General features: G+C 32.0%; 2 protein-coding genes across 2 annotated transcripts; both read left to right on the top strand.

The window, feature by feature from the left end:
* The first annotated feature begins 9,231 nt into the window (after positions 1-9,231).
* On the top strand, positions 9,232-13,225 carry LOC143047572 (uncharacterized). Its single transcript, XM_076220667.1, has 5 exons — positions 9,232-9,637; positions 10,535-10,609; positions 11,677-11,751; positions 12,227-12,313; positions 12,711-13,225. The coding sequence occupies exons 3-5, from the start codon at positions 11,685-11,687 to the stop codon at positions 13,223-13,225; spliced, it is 669 nt and encodes a 222-aa protein (XP_076076782.1). The 5' UTR covers positions 9,232-9,637; positions 10,535-10,609; positions 11,677-11,684.
* A 58-nt stretch (positions 13,226-13,283) lies between these two features.
* Positions 13,284-16,605, top strand: LOC143049487 (uncharacterized). The gene is made up of 2 exons (XM_076223104.1): positions 13,284-14,654; positions 16,468-16,605. Exons 1-2 carry the CDS (start codon positions 13,284-13,286, stop codon positions 16,603-16,605), a joined length of 1,509 nt encoding a protein of 502 aa, XP_076079219.1.
* The last annotated feature ends 1,251 nt before the right edge of the window (positions 16,606-17,856 follow it).

The raw sequence follows: 17,856 nt of genomic DNA, 5'->3' as shown, positions 1-17,856 counted from the left end.
TTTTTTTTTGAATATCTAGGCAGCAGAAGTTTAACGATGTTCAAAACTCCTCAACATTAAGATTAAGCTGAAGGAAGCTAGATAAACTCCTTAGTGAAACTTAAAGCTTAAATTCTAAGCTTTTGTGATATGGTATTAGCAAATAATTAATGATTTACTTAAGAGAAAAGACTGCAGAATATAAAGTAATATTTACTCTTGAATAAAGATGAAGGCATTTGACGCCGTCCATTCAGCTGAGCTGAGACCAAAAATATAGAAAATGCGTTCAGTTTTAGCATTATTATGTGCTACAATGCTTTGTATTATAAGTTCCATAGACAAAGTAAGACATCCTGTTGTTAAGTTGTGATGTATAGATTCGATGCCCAATCCGGTTAAAATGTCGAAATTAAATCCAATGCCTAGTGTATAGGTAAAGTGTATCAATCTCGTCTATTACGGAACCATTGCAACAACTTTTATGAGGGGTACTCAAATTGTCTGTTCCGAAGCTTAATTTCTATTCCTATAAAACAAAAAGACGTGGTATGATTGCCCAGGAGGCAACTCTCCACAAGAGACTAATATTACATAGAAATTAACAATTATAGGTTACCGTACGGCCTTCAACAATGAACAAAGCCCATACCGCATAGTCAGCTATAAAAAGGTCCCGAAATGACAATGTGAAACAATTCAAACCAGAAAACTAACGGCCTTATTTATATAAAAAAAAATGAACGAAAAACAAATATGTTACACATAAACAAACGACATCCACTGCAATAAAGGCTCCTTACTTGGGACAGCCCCATACATATATCATGTGGCGGAGTTAAACGTATTATCCATGACATTCGACAATTTACAACCTTCATCCCGCATTTTTCCCCTACATGATCCATTAATTGTATAGATTTCTCAATTTCGTTTTCATTCTAATCGTGTATGAAGTCAATGAACAGGACGTTTACAAAAAATTTAGTAACCGAGAAATCATAATTACGGAATTATATAATTGAAATAAATATCAATACAAATTTATTTTTTTCAATATAACAAGAATAATGGCATTTAAAACTGACTTATCTCTGTTTTAAAAACATTCATTGATTTTTGTCTGAACATTGAACTCAAATGCATTTCAGATGACAAATTCAAAAATGAAAAAAAATAAAGTGATCAATTTCAATGTTGTTTCAAAGTTAAATCAAATGTGAATTAGTTATTACGAATTCGAGCTGACTTTTGAAGTGTTTACGGACGGACGGACAGGCATCTATCTTTCATAAAACGTCCTATCTCCTACGGATGTATACAGTTTATCACACAGTCTTGCTTATAGATGATCTTCTATACTGGTGTCATTTTAAAGTATGGTAGTTCATTTAAAGATTGTTAACGATGTGGCCGGAAAACAATCTTTTATCTGTTAGATAGTTTAAATTATAAGCAAGTTATTCAAAGTGAGATTATGGTTATACCTGTGTCTATGCACAAACGTTTATGCAAATCTTATATAGAATACAATTACATTTATGGTACGTCATTCTTAATTACAAATCTTTGATTATTTATGTAATTTTTTTCAAACATTGACTTTGACCTAGACAAAAATAAAGGAAACCTTCTATTATGGTTAGCTGTTGATGGTTTTCCTTTTTATTGTGCCGTTGTGTTTTAATCTAATTGACATATACTTCATTAAAAAACACAAACGAAAATCAGTGTTATATCCCTGTTGGAATCGACTATTTCATCATTCTTTCCAACAGATGAAGATTTCATTAAATTGTCAGTACAAGTAGAAGAAAAACAAAGGTAGCAACAAGTTACACTTAAAAATACAGCTAATTCAAACACCACTCCTCATTTTGTGAAATATAAAATGTCTAAATATGTTTCATCTCATAGTAATACAACTTTCAAAGTACAAATACACATCAATAGCGGCCAAATTAAATTCTGAGGATGAACCAAAGTGAAGGGAGGGACATAAAATAATTTTATTACAAGTTTATATCATTAATAGTTTTACGCATATAAATGTTTAAAATATTCCGCACGGCCCAATATTTAGTCTTTGAAAAACAAAGTAGAGCACAAGAACTTTCCATTCTATGATAAAATGTTTTTCGCAACTGTATAGCACAAGTGCTAGTTTTAGCCGTAAAGAGAGTTCTTATAGGAAATTGCTTTGTCTATATTTACCAAAGTGCAACCTAAAGAGCTTTAAATAAACCTCCATATAGATTCCATAATTCAAGATGATAAGTGTAACACAAATTATTCCTTGGCCTGAACGAACAATGCAAATTAACCCTTCATCATTGAATTTGTTAAACAAACTATTGTTTACTTTGAGTGCAAATAACAGATATTGTTTTACCCTACTGGGTATATGCATAAAGATTTTTGCTCATCTGCATAAAGTTTCCAATGAAATATACAGCAAAGATTGTACTTTTAAAATGTTTCCATTGTAGCAGTTGGCATTTGTCTCGTGAACATCTGCCGTTACTATTTTAACAAATTTTCATTAATTAAAAGGTTAACATTAATAGGACAAACACCGAAAGAGACGTCTAACAAAGAGTGATAAATAATACATAAGTGAATAACCATATAGTGTTTGTCATGCCTTTGAAATTACCAATTGGACGTGTTTCAAACAGGGTTATCTCCCATGTACCGGGAAAAACTATAAATAAAAAAAATGTTAGATTCTTTCCATTGTAATTTTCTCCGGTCATATACAACAAACAGACTGTTAACATATCTTACAATTGTATGACATATTGCTCATTTTGTCAGCGACCGACCATTACAATCTTTTTTTATATTACCTATCATAGGATGCATAGTCATATTGACGAGCTATCGAGTAAAGATTAGTTTGGCCAAACAATGAAAAGAGATGTTTAACAAAGTCGCCAGATAATTCATGCTTGAATAAACTTAGCATATGTATTTTACCATGCCTTTGTAAATACTATAGGACATGTTTCAACCAGGGTTATCGTCTATCTACCGAAAACAAATCTCAACATAAAATTTATAAATGTTAATTCGTTCATCACAATAAAAACTCAGTGCAACGAAATATCAATAATACAGAAAGAAGCGTTTAAAACAATCAATAAGTCGATCAATGGATTTTATGGTAATTTGGTCAAAATCTGTAAGACCACCCCGTAGGTTTTGTGGCAGCGTATCAGTCTCCAATGTCTGGTTAAGGCACAGATTTTACTGCTTTTCTGCTTGTCACGTGGTATTTAAGAATAAATCAAAGACTGGTTGGCTTTGTTCTTTTTCAAGAATAATGTATTTGGTATGATGACACGCATTTTAAATTCCTAATTAATGTGTCGGCCGAATATTTATGTTACAAGTAAAAACACAAAAATACTGAACTCAGAGGAAAATCAATTCGGAAAGTCCATAATCACATGGCAAAATCAAATAACAAAACGCATCAAAAACGAATGGACAAGAACTGTCATATTCCTGACTTAGTACAGGCATTTTCAAATGAAGAAAATGGTGGATTGAACCTGGTTTTATAGCTAGCTAAACCTCTCACTTGTATGACAGTCGTATCACATTCCATTATATTGTCACCGATGCGTGAACAAAACAAACAGACACAATAGTTGAAAATATCAAAAATAGGGGTACAGCAGTCAACATTGTGTTATCATCTTAATCACTATAAAAACAACAAATGTAACGAAGAGGCACAAAAAGGCATACATCAAATTAACATCCTCATTTTTATTATATTATACGATTTTATTTGTTTATGTAAAATGCACCCATCAAGGAAGGAGGGTTTTGAGTACTGGTGTAAAATTGCGCGTTTGAAATTCGCACAGGTAGACATGGAATAATGTTGTCGTTCAAAGTATGACGGGATGCATAAATACAGTCACGCAAAATAGATATAACAAAAACTGACTTAACAGTATAAAGTAATAATAAATGAAATAATAGTGTGGTTCAAAGTATGACGGGATACATAAGTACAGAGTCACGTCAAATGTATATCCCAAAAAAGTTGGTTAACAGTAAAATTACTATTGATAAATAGAATAATTTTGTCATTTAAAGTATGACAAGATACATAAATACAGAGTCACATCAAAAAATAATTTTGTCGTTCAAAGTATAATGGGATACATAAGCACAGAGTTACGTCAAAAAGGATATCTAAAAAAACTGACTTAACAGTAAAAGTAATATTAAAAAAGACAAATAAAAGAATAATATAACACGTTATTTAGATGATAAACAACGTCAGTACGCAAAATCTATACTTCAAGACCATCGTGTATTATTTGTGAAGTTGATACGGAATATTTATCAACAAGTTCTGGGTACCTTAGTTCAATCGAAAATACCTCCTTATTTCAAAGAACAGTCTGTACCAATCATTTCTTATACCTATATCAAACCTATAGCAACTAAAATTTTCAATTACAAACACGTTTTGCAGGATCTCGATATTGACGACTTCAAGTCTAAACCTCCTGATTGCACTTGTGCTAGTTCCCAATTCACATATAATCCTGCTGGCCACGTTATTACCGGTGACGACAACATTGTTAATAACACTTCTCTACGAAATGTGTTATCGAAAGGTCCGAAATATCGTGAGCCTAAATCCCTCAATTGGAAATACAACTTTAATAAAATTTTGATGGATTCAGTTGAGGATTATGCCAGGCAATGGGCTAAACGCGAGAAGGAAGACATAGACACTCTTTCCGAATGAATTAAGACAGTGAGGTCGTTGATACAAATCAGAATTGAGAAACTGAATCGGTCTATCAATGCCCATGCTACGTCAATCCTTAAAGACCCAAATGTTGCAAAACACCTATCCTACCTCCATGACAAATATGTTGTTGTTCCCGCAGATAAAGCCCCAAACAACATCGTTTTTGTATGTAAAACTCATTACATTAACTGCTTGATAAACGAATTAGGTATTGACAATTCTCTTGGAAACTCAACATATACCCTCACAACACTTACCAAAGAAGAAATCATGGATCATCATAGGTCTGTTCTGTGTTCCTTTGGAATTTCAACCAGACATGAAGAACTGGATCTGCCATCACTGTATTGGATACCTAAACTTCATAAGTGTCCTTACAAACAACGATATATTGCTGGGTCTTCCATGTGCTCCACGAAACCTCTTTCTAAATTATTAACATCTATTTTATCAGCAATCAAAGACGGGCTTCAAAGTTATTGTGAAACTGCCTATTCTAGAGGGGGCGTGAATCAGATGTGGATACTTAAAAATTCCAAAGATCTTTTAGAGTACATACAATCTAACTCTCTTTCATCTTGTAACAGTATTAAAACGTTTGACTTTTCTACTCTGTACACAAGTATTCCACATTCCAAACTAAAAGACAAATTGAAAGAGTTCGTAAAAAAGAATGGCCAACGTAGATACAAGTATCTTGTCTTATGGAGGGATAAATCCTACTTTGTAAAGGATCACTCTGATTCGAACAAAAAATTCTCTGAAACTGATATTATCAAGATGCTTGATTTCTTGATTGACTACATATTGGTTACGTTCGGAGGACGTGTTTTTCATCAGACTGTCGGCATTCCAATGGGAACAAACTGTGCCCCTCTACTTGCCGACTTGTTTCTTTATTATTATTATGAGGCTGACTTCATGAAGGGACTTCTTAGGAAGAAAGATAAGAAGTTAGCATTATCCTTTAACTCTACTTTTCGCTATATAGATGATGTTCTTTCACTAAATAATTCAAAATTTGGTGACTATGTGGAACGCATCTATCCAATCGAGCTAGAGATAAAGGATACTACAGATACAGTTAAGTCGGCCTCATATCTTGACTTACATCTAGAAATTGACAATGAGGGTCGGTTGAAAACAAAACTTTACGACAAAAGAGATGATTTCAGCTTTCCAATTGTGAACTTTCCATTTCTAAGTAGCAACATTCCAGCAGCACCTGCATACGGGGTATATATCTCCCAATTGATACGATATTCCCGTGCTTGCATTTCCTATCATGATTTTCTTGATAGAGGGTTGCTGCTCACAAGGAAGCTTTTAAACCAAGAGTTCCAAAGGGTGAAGTTGAAATCATCCCTTCGTAAATATTATGGACGCCATCACGAGTTGGTTGACCGTTATGGAATAACCGTTTCACAAATGATATCGGATATGTTCCTTACGTCGTAACTACAATCCCCTTCCCTTTCATGAATGTGACCTACCGAATTAGACTATTTACCAGATTTGTTATCACATAAGCAACACGACGGGTGCCGCATGTGGAGCAGGATCTGATTACCCTTCCGGAGCACCTGAGATCACCCCTTGTTTTTTGGTGGGGTTCGTGTTGTTTATTCTTTAGTTTTCTATGTTGTGTCGTGTGTGCTGTTGTTTGTTTGTCTTTTTTCATTTTTAGCCATGGCGTTGTCAGTTTGTTTTAGATTTATGAGTTTGACTGTCCCTTTGGTATCTTTCGTCCCTCTTTTACCTTAGATGCAGTTGACAAAACCTTTCGGGTCCTAAATGCTTTTCAACGTTGTATTTCAATTGACCATCTTAAAATTTTATTCGACCGTCACTAATGAGTAATAGATTGAAGACAAAACGCGCGTCTGGTGTACACAACTTTAATGCTGGTATCAATGAGTGTATAGCTGTGTCTCTTGTATAAAACCAACCGTGTTGCATTTATTAATGAGTTCGAATATCACAATTGCATTGACATGTTCAATTCTAATATTTGATTGTTTTTATTGGACTGACTATTTATGCCTTTCTGGTTATTTTGTTATTTTTTGGATTTTTGTTTCAGTAATGTTTACTACAAAATGATCAAGAATATTTCAATGGTAACTCTGCATCTACATTTTAACTTGAGTTGTTTTCTATATCTTAATTTGTTTTGTTTTTCAAACTGAAATTATCTGAATCATTTGTGAATGTTACTTCTGTTTGTCTATTCAACGTTAGTCCTTTTGTCCATGGTAAAGCTGCCTTTTACGGAAATTATCAATTTTATTTCTTGACTACATTTCTATACAATTTTACGAGAGGGGCGAAAGGTATCAGAGGGACAGTCAAACTCATAGATCGAAAATAAACTGACAACGCCATGGTTTAAAATGAAAAAGACAAACCGGTAAATAATAGTATACATAACAAAGCATAGGAAATTAAATACTAAGCAACACGAACCCCATCAAAACCTGGGGATGACCTCATGTGCTCCGGAAGGCTAAGAACAAAGGGATGATTTCATCTTCACCATTTGAAACTCTTGGTTCAACAGCTTCATTGTGAGCAACAACCCTCTATCAAGACAATCATGATAGAAAATACAGGCACGGGGATATCGTATCAGTTGGGATATATATATACTCCGTATGCAGGTGCTGTTCGAATGTTGCTACTTAGAAATGAAAAGTTCACAATTGGGAACCTGAAAACATCTCTTTTGTCGTAAGAATTGTTTTCAACCGACCCTCATTGTCAATTTCTAGATGTAAGTCAATTTTTAAGGCCGTCTTAATTGTATTTGTTGTATCATTTAACAATTTTTTAATTATTTAATGAGAGAACATCATCTTAATAGCGGAAAGTAAAGTTAAAGAATATTGTTAACTTCTTATCGTTAAGAAGTTACTGTATGAAGTCTACCTCATAACAATAAATAAACAAGTCAGCAAGAAGAGGGCACAATTGGTCTCCTTTTGGAATGCCGACAGTCTGTTGAAAAACACGTCCTCCAAATGTAACAAATATGTTGTCGATCAAGAAATCAAGCATCTTGATAATGTCAGTTTCTGAGAATGTTTTGTTTGAATGTTTACAATGTAAAATGTATCCATCCATAAGACAAGATACTTGTATATATGTTGGCTATTGTTTTTTTATGAAACAAAGCAATACCAACTCTTTTAATGGAGAATACTTTTAAAGTAATCTGAAGTCCTCACGTGTTCATTTCGTACCAAAAATATACGTACACAAAAAGGCTGAAACCGAGTAATCAGGAAAACGACTGAAATCGCCACAAATAAGCGTCGCGATCATATTCACGAGTTGGTGGACAGATACGATGTCTTTGTTTTAAAAAAAAAAGCGACATGATTTTTTTAAGGTTCTTTGATCTTAAGAGCTGATCTCAGAGAAAACCATGCAAAATTTGAAAAATTGTCCAGAAGCAACTTTTGAGATTTGGTTTTTTGTGTTGTTTGTTGAAATGTCAAATGACTCAGCATCACTTTGGAAGTGTTTCAAATTATACCTGTTTGTCCTATTTTTAGTAACACGTGTTTCTATTTTTAGCAAATGGGAAATCCGAAAATCTTTGAAATTTCATCGAAATCGCACAATTTTTGAACTTAGAAAAAAATTTATTCTGACATTATATAATGATATATTCTATGATAGAATCACAAAATATATGTTACAAATTAATAAAAACTCATTGTTTTGTCTGTTGTATGAAAATTGGAACTTTGCCAATATTTGGAAGTTGTGTCAGTTTAGACAAATACATACGAGAGGTGTTTTCTGAGACTCGTTACTGTCAAAATAACGCTTAATTTTTTTATATTTTTGGCTAGAAGGGGTTATTATATGACAAATTATTGATGTTTAAAAGCTTTTGCTGGTGATTTGATTATAGGCTGTATTTTGTACAGTTTAAGTTACAAGGGAATTGATGCGAAATACATGAAATTTAAAAGATGTTTTAACCACATTCTATGATATTACCGTATTTTTTTTTGCCATATGTTTCAAAATGTTTCAAAATATAATCCAATAAACATTTCACTAAGAATTTTTTTAATTTTTATCAGAAAAACAAAATTGAAGAAAAAAAATGCCATTAAAATTTTACGGTTTGTGGTAAAAACACATTTTTCATCAAATTTATCAAATATTCTCTTAGAACTGTTTATTAATGACAAAGGATTGTTTAAAGGGTTTATTTTTGGTTTTGATACTTTCCTCATGATCGAACCTTAAAGAAATCCCAACTACATGGTGGATCTGTTAAAGAAAGTTATCTTAGAGTTATCTCCCCTAATATGACTTCTTCAAAAAAGAAGTAACGTAAAGCAGATTAGTTGAGAAAGTCTTAGTTATCACAGATGATGAAAGAATATACAAAGTAACATTTGCATATATATAAAGAGACTATTTACACAGTAAAACATAGAAAATGGTATTATACTAATATGTCACAACAATGTTCCTTCAATAATAATTCTCCCTGTGGTAGCTCCCAATATTATGCTTCATCTGAGGAGGTCATATACACATTTTGAAATGTGAGAAGCCAATTTCACAGCATCTTCGTGGGTTATCCTGTGATACAGACTTACAGATACCAGAGGGACTTCTTATCTTGTATAGATATGGGCATTTTTCACTGGATTCCTCTACCCTTGAGAAATATATTTGCCCAAAGCATAGGGACAATCTGGGGATTTATTGGAGAAGACAACAAAGAAGATGCCAGTCAACATTCCATCCAACAAATAGCCATGCTAAAGTTGAAAGAGGTATCCAGGCACAAGTTGTAAAAGAAATATGGATGGAAAGTGGAGTGCCTTGATATTCCTGTTGGTGCAGGTAAGGATAAATATTTTCATGTTTACATGAACATTACTCAGTGATGACATCAGTGTACATATATGGCACATGTATGTCTCTATATTATATATAAATAGCATGCACAAATTTTACACATAGATTAAACACAAAAAATATAGAATGTCATGTCACTCATGTGTAAACACTTCCTCCCAGAATGATTGTTTCTCTTCTTTTGCTGTTTTATTTGTGGAGTGAAAAAAGTGAATTGACAGCTCTGCACTCTTGTCAGGCTAAAAATGCTAAATTCCTATATACAAATGTTTATAATAAAAAGGTGCAATTAGAATAAAAGAATAACTAGGCCTATGAGGCATATACAATGTATAACATAATAGATTTGAAATTTAAAAGCTTTTTTATTTAACCTTTAATCTATCATAATTATTATTTAGAAGTCATGGAAGTGGTGTTTACATGTATATTTTGTAGTTGTGACTTAGATACATTGTAGTTGTGTATTTTAATATTTACATGTACTAGACAGAACACAACAAACAAGAATATTATTATTTTACAAATGACCCAGCCCTGGTAAAGCTAAAGGGATTTATAAAAATCAGTTACAATTGACTGACAGCTGATAACTACAACAATATACATGTATTATGTATACTTGGTATACATGTATTATCATTGGTCAAAATCAGAGCCTCAGTGAACAACGTTAACCATGTATATATATATATAATGGATTCACCATTAAATAATGAAATTACATTATAGATGTATATATACATATATATACATGTGTATATGCATTTGTTATTAAAATATTCACTGTTATTTACTTGTTTAAACAAATATTGTACAAAAAAACTTTATATTTATCATATTCATAAACAATAACAAAAATGTTTTGTAACCTGTTTACAGGAATTTGTAATGCATGCAGAAGGAAGCATTTACCAAGATCTGAAGAAGGCAAAAAAATCATACAGAGAGATATAGGTAAGATTTTTGATTGATTATTGTAACAAAATTTTTAATTTATATTCAAACCTACACCTACATGTATACTGTATGTAGGAATATGTCTATCGCTAATGTTGAATTTACATATGGGTGGATGTAGAATGATTGCCAATCAGACAAGTCCCCCCAAATACCAAAAGGTGTAACGGTTACAATTAACAACTATCGGTCACTGCACATCCTTCAACAAAGGGAAAAACCCATACCACATAGTATCTTATTTAACAAATGTTTAAAGATGTAAAAGGTCCAGGAAAGGACAAATGTAAAATAATTCAACAAATGACCTGAGTTACATCTTCTACATGTAGGTAAAATAAAACTATGAAAACTACATGTCTTCTATTTGTGTCATTAGGTTGCTGTCTTATTGTCTTTATAATACTTATATCCCTTTTGGTGATTTATGAATATAAAGGCAACTTGAGTTGGAATGCCTCATATAAAGTTTCCAGTTTCATTAATAAACAAAAGAATGAAATAAATGATAATAGTGAGAAATAATTTATATGTACATGTATCATGAAGAATGAATCACCCTCTATTTCATCTTTAAAATATTTTTTTGTTCAGTATCAGTAATCATTAAATTATTTCTGCTAAGTTGACACAAAAATAGTTTTTCCCAAATATCTTTAAAGATAAGTTTGCTAATTTTCTTTCATAATTTGAAAAAAAAAATCTTTTACACACTGGTCCTTCAACACTTTAATGTGTTTTCTTTATATAGAAAATTCTCATATTTAAACTTACTAATCAGGCTAATCCAGTCAACACTTTGTCTCATTAAAATTGTGTTTCCTTCCCAATCTTATTATTTTGAACAGACAGATTTGATAGTAAATTTATGACAAAACTCTCAAAATTGCACTTTCTGAATGAAATCAAGATTAAAAAATACCTCAATACAGAACAGTTAGAATTATATGTACATAACATTCACCAAATATATTGTAATTGTTAAAAAGCTTCTCAGATGTAGACCTAACTGAATAAATGTAGTGAATGAAAATGCTCAATATTTTTTTCTTTATCTTTTTTAGATCAGTTTATGAGATTTTCAGCATGCAGCAAGACCTATTCATTGCAGGAAGATTCATTTCAGCAGACTTCAAATGGTAATTAGCATATAACAATAAATAACACTAGGGACAGTTTGTTCATTCTAATTCAAACCAGATGCTCCGCAGGGCTCAGCTTTATAGGACCGCAGAGGTCGAACCCTGAAGAGTTTGGCAAGTATGGACACAACATTCAACATGTTCAAGCTTGATACAGCAATACATGTATATGTTTTCTGATTGAATAGTTGACATAAATTATTATATGTTGACATAGAATAAGTTTCCTAACCAGAATGAATGTGGTCTAAGAACCTAAAAAAAATAAATTGGATTTTTACCTAATATGGTCCAATATCCAAAATCTAAATACATGATAACCATGATAAATAGTATATTTTGGCTGACAGTCGGGAAAAATTGTTTCCATTTGATCAAGTATTGTAAAAATTTAACGAAAAACACCAGCCTTAACATGCTAAATGATTTGAACCTTAATAAGGCTGTGATATGATATTCTTTATTATTTCAGACCAAGAAATAAATTCCCAAGACATAATATGCAGTATGGATACAGAGCAAAGTCAAAGTCAAAGTGACAAGTTTTCTAGTATTGCAGGTACAGTTATCAACAATTACACGTATATAAGAATAAAATTTATGTATGAAATAAGAAGATGTGGTATGAAATAACTAATTACACATCTATCCACCATTAATTTAATCAACTATTTCACTAAGCACACAACATGAAGAAGTAAAAGTAAAGAATGGTTGGCATACAAATATGAATATGATAATAATCCTATACATATATAAAGAAAAAAATGTGGCATGATTGCAATGAGACAACTCTCCACAAGGGAGCAAAATGACACAGAAATTAACAACTATCGATCACTGTATGACCTTCAACAATGAGCAATGCCCATTCGGCATAGTCAGCTATAAAAGGCTCTGAATTTAATGACAATGTAAAAAAAAATCATGCATGTATTTTAAAATTTTAATTACAGGTAATACTCAAAACAGTAGCCAGGATTGGTACGAGTTAAAGAAAACACCAAGAGAAAAATTAAATGCAGCAATGAAAATACTTTCTGAATCGTTTGAGCCAATCACTAGCCAATTAACAAAAAAGTGGGAAGAAACAAGTAAGAGCGCAAGATCTTATTATACCAAAAAAGCCCGCGAATGTATCGAACTTGTTCTAAGTATCATGGCACCCTGCAAGGAAGACATTTTATTGGAGAAAATACAAATAAATTCTACACAAGAAATCAAATTAGATAACATGACAGCTAGCGTGATGGAAGCATTTCAAAACACTTCTGATAGTAGAACCCAAACCCAAATTCTTTCCATAATTGTAAACAATCACACAAAGACAGAGCTGCAAACCTTGATTCCAGGACTCACCATCAACAAGATAGATAGTGCTAGAAAACATGCACTTGTTAGTGGACCTGGAACTATCCTAAATCAACCTAAAATTTACCGGATGAAATTATCAAAGCCAAAAGTGAGTTGAATTTATTCTCAATCCAATTTACTCTAACATTGTTGGATTTGGAGAAACAATACTAAAAATGTCATCTAAAGAAAAGATAAAGGTTCCTAAAGTCATAAGAAATGTCATAGATGCAAGACTCATTGAGACTTACCTCAGTTACTGCAAAGACAGTGGATTTGATACTTTTAGCAGGGCTTCTTTGTATAGAATTTTAAATGTCTGTCATGCTTCCAAACAGAAATCATTACAAGGCCTGGATAATATTACTGCCTTAGGAATGGGGGCCATTGATACCTTACTGAAACTGCTTACCAAATTAGAGACTTTTGGAGTCACATATCCTGAATCAAAGAAACTGACAAACATTTTACATATGGTAAACACATTTATGAAATTTGAATACAAAACTCACTTACACAAACTGGATGGCTGCGAAGATCATTGTACAGTGTTTGCTCTCAGTGACCCTGGTGATGCAAAATTTGCTACTACTTGTGAACATTCACATGAAACTTCATGCCAGAAGTGCTCATTGGTTGAGAGCTGCGTGCCTCAGATAAGAATAAAACTTTATGATATAAGTGCAAACATTCCAGACCAAATTGTTGAAGAGTTGACATATGAATTAGACAATTCAGAGAAGAGCCTTGTTGATTGGAAAAAGCACATTCTTAGAACAATACATCAAGATCAAGCTAGAACAAATGTCTTGAAAAATCTTCATGCTGACCAAGATCTGGTTATTTTAGACTGGGCTATGAAATTCCTGCCTTATCAATTCCGTGAAACACAATCTGATTTCTTTGGTAAGAAAGGTATCAGCTGGCATATATCTTGTCTCGTCACTCAGTCTGAAAATGAAGAGTTCGATCTTCAGTGTTATGTTCATATCCTTGAGAATGGGTCACAGGGTTGGTTTTCTGTAGCAAATATCATACTGCACCTGTTAACAAACATAAAATCTACCAGACCAACACTAAAAGAGGTGTTCTTGAAAAGTGACAACGCAGCTTGTTACCATTGTACTAATCTTCTTGCCTTCATTCAACAGAACAATGGGCAGTTTCCTATCAAAGTGGCAGAGTATAACTTCAGTGAGGCCCAATCAGGCAAGGATTTGTGTGACAGTAAAACTGGATCTTGTCGCATGCACATTTATAAATATGCAAATAAAGGTCATGATGTTTTAAACCCAAGGAGTATGAAATTAGCACTTGACAGTTATGGTGGAGTAAAAGGGACACAATCGTGTATTGTTACAGTAAATGCAGATGATGAACCTAAAACAAAGATGAGAATGCCAGGGATAAGCACTTACAACAACTTTAATTTTGAAAATGATGGTATTATAGCAAGAAAAGCTTATAAAGTTGGTGAGGGACATGTTATAAAGACCAGTACCCAGTATAGTGAAACTATTTCAGTAGAGAGAGTATATAAACTGGAGGTAAGTTACCTGTAGGACTGAAACATTTGAAACTCACAAACTAAAATTATATAAAAATCATATATCATGTACATTGTATATAGGACTAACAAAGATTAGATGTGAGGTATATCATGTATATACACCAATGAGACAGTAATAGTAATAAAAAAATAAGAATAAAACAATTGATCTATCATCATTTTCTTTCAACATGTTCAAGTGGCATTTTCAAACAGTACATGTTTTTATACCAAAAATTTAATTTGTCAACAACGTTTTAATTGATGAAGTTGAAGTCCAAGCAACTTGAAACTTGGTACACATGTTCCCTGTGGTGTGATCTTTCTCATTTTATTGGCAAATTAATTTTTTTACCCAATTTCACGGTCCATTGAACATGGAAAATAATAGTGCGAGTGGGGCATTCGTGTACTTTTGACACATTCTTGTTATAATTTTGAACTTTCGCCAGGTTATAAGATTTGGTTTTGAAGTTTGGTTGTACCTGTAAAAATCTTATTTCAAACGGGATAGCACATCCTCATTTTTACGGAAATGTTGTTAACCGTGCCCGGGAATTTAGAAATGATCCATGTAAACTTGTCGCTCCTTTAAATAAACTTATTCTAAAAGGTTACTTATTCAACACTGTAATAAGATCATTGAATATTGTTTTTATTGGTATAAATATTGATTTTGTTATCAGTAAATTAAAAGCTAACTAAATATTACTAGTATGTTATATGCATACACATATTCATGGATCTACAATCTGTCGATACCTGTAACTTGGCATTGCACAAGGTCATGTTTTTCTCTGGCTGTTTATGACGTCTTTACACTAAATCCATTAGATGTTGGATGTGTACGGATTGATAGTTTAGTCTTAGTTGCATGATTTTTTTATTAGTTGTTAGTGGCTTTGAACTTGCTGTCAGATAACTGCGAGTACTCTCAGATCTGTTCATTGTGTCTTTTTGTGTCGGGATGTATAAGTACCCGGCCACGTCCACTTGTATTTTTGTCCTTCTGATGAGTTAAGCCTTTTTCAACTGATTTTCATAGTTCGTTCTTATGTTGTACTGTTATACCACTGTCCCAGGTTAGGGGGAGGGTTGGGATCCCGCTAACATGTTTAACCCCGCCACATTATTTATGTATGTGCCTGTCCCAAGTCAGGAGCCTGTAATTCAGTGGTTGTCGTTTGTTTATGTGTTACATATTTGTTTTTTGTTCATTTTTTTGTACATAAATAAGGCTGTTAGTTTTCTCGTTTTAATTGTTTTACATTGTCTTATGGGGGCCTTATATAGCTGACTATGCGGTATTGACTTTGCTCATTGTTGAAGGCCGTACGGTGACCTATAGTTGTTAATTTCTGTGTCATTTTGGTCTTTTGTGGATAGTTGTCTCATTGGCAATCATACCACATCTTCTTTTTTATATATAATGAAATAAAGTATAACCTGTGTAATCCGGCACTCTTTGGCACCAAAAAAAAAATGTTGGATTAATCAGGGTGTTGGAATACACAGGTTATTTCTGCAAGGATATGAAAATGACAACGAAAATGTGTCGGTTAAAGCAGGATGTTGGAATACTCAAGGTGTCAGATTAGGCAAGTTACACTGTATTACAAAACAAATGGTTTGAAAGTAAATGAAAAACATGAAAAAGTGTGTGTGGCATAGTAAATCAAAAGACATGTATCTTTCATCTTTAAATGAATTTACCGCTCAATAAAATATTGAGATTAATACCCAATTCTTTACAATAAATATATTTATCGTACTAAAATTATTTTCATGATAATATTTTTCTATCATTTCAGGTTTTGGATCCTTTCGCACAAGATCAACCCATCAGTGGCAAACTTCAAAAATTTGCAGATAACAGAATTGAAGATACCCATGATCTATGGCACGCCGTTATTATATTTATTCAATTTCGAGATATCTTATTTAGTTAAATAAGATTCTTATAAACTAATTGAGATATCTTAATAACAAAATGAGATATCTTATATATTAATTGAGATATCTGATTTATTAAATAAGATATCTTATATATTAAATAAGATATCTTATTAAAATGTTTATAAAGATATCTTATTAAATATATAAGATGTCTTATTTAAAATATAAGATATCTCTATTAATTTATAAGATATCTTATTAACTATATAAGATATCTGATTAACTATATAAGATATCTTTTATATAGTTAATAATAGAGATATCTTATTTACTTAATAAGATATCTCCATAAGTTGATAAGATATCTCTATTAGTTTATAAGATATCTCTATTAATTAATAAGATATCTTATAAAGTATGTATTTAAAAGATATCTTTATAAAGAAGTAAGATATCTTATTAATTAATAGAGATATCTTATTAACTTATAGAGATATCTTATAAACTTATAGAGATATCTTATTAACTTATAGAGATATCTTATTAACTTATAGAGATATCTTATAAACTAATAGAGATATCTTATAAACTTTTAGAGATATCTTATTAACTTATAGAGATATCTTATTTAATTGGTTATAAAGATATCTTATTTAATATATCAGATATCTCCATAAGTTAATAAGATATCTCTATTAGTTTATAAGATATCTCTATTAATTAATAAGATATCTTATAAAGTATGTATTTAAAAGATATCTTTATAAAGAAGTAAGATATCTTATATACTTTATAAGATATCTTATTAATTAATAGAGATATCTTATTAACTTATAGAGATATCTTATAAACTAATAAAGATATCTTATAGACTAATAGAGATATCTTATTTACTTTCAAATTATAGTCGCCGTCAGCTGAAATTCGTAGCGGTTATCAGTAAAAATAATCTAAACTATCAATCGTGTTCACTCGAGATATGGTTTTTCACATTCCATTCATAAATCGCAAAAAGAAAAACCACTACTGACCTACCTTTTAAGTGATCGCACTGTAATAATCCTGACCTTCACTTTTTCATAGACGATTTTGAATGGTGGAATTAGCCATTGTTTTGACCGGAAGTGTTTCCGTGGAGTTCAGTTTCATAAAATTTGCATAAAGCGCGGGAAACCTTATCACATCAATGAAAGGAACATTTCAGGAAACTGCGTACAGTGACGAATGTCATATGTAAACAAATGATCCTCATAGAAACGAAGATGGCGGAATTACAATGGAAAATATTCTGGAAAATGTGAAGG

This window comes from Mytilus galloprovincialis, chromosome 10 (assembly GCF_965363235.1).
Source record: "Mytilus galloprovincialis chromosome 10, xbMytGall1.hap1.1, whole genome shotgun sequence".
In the NCBI taxonomy this organism is placed as follows: domain Eukaryota; kingdom Metazoa; phylum Mollusca; class Bivalvia; order Mytilida; family Mytilidae; genus Mytilus; species Mytilus galloprovincialis.
Note: the sequence above shows the minus strand (reverse complement) of the source record. Positions and strands in the feature narration are given on the sequence as shown.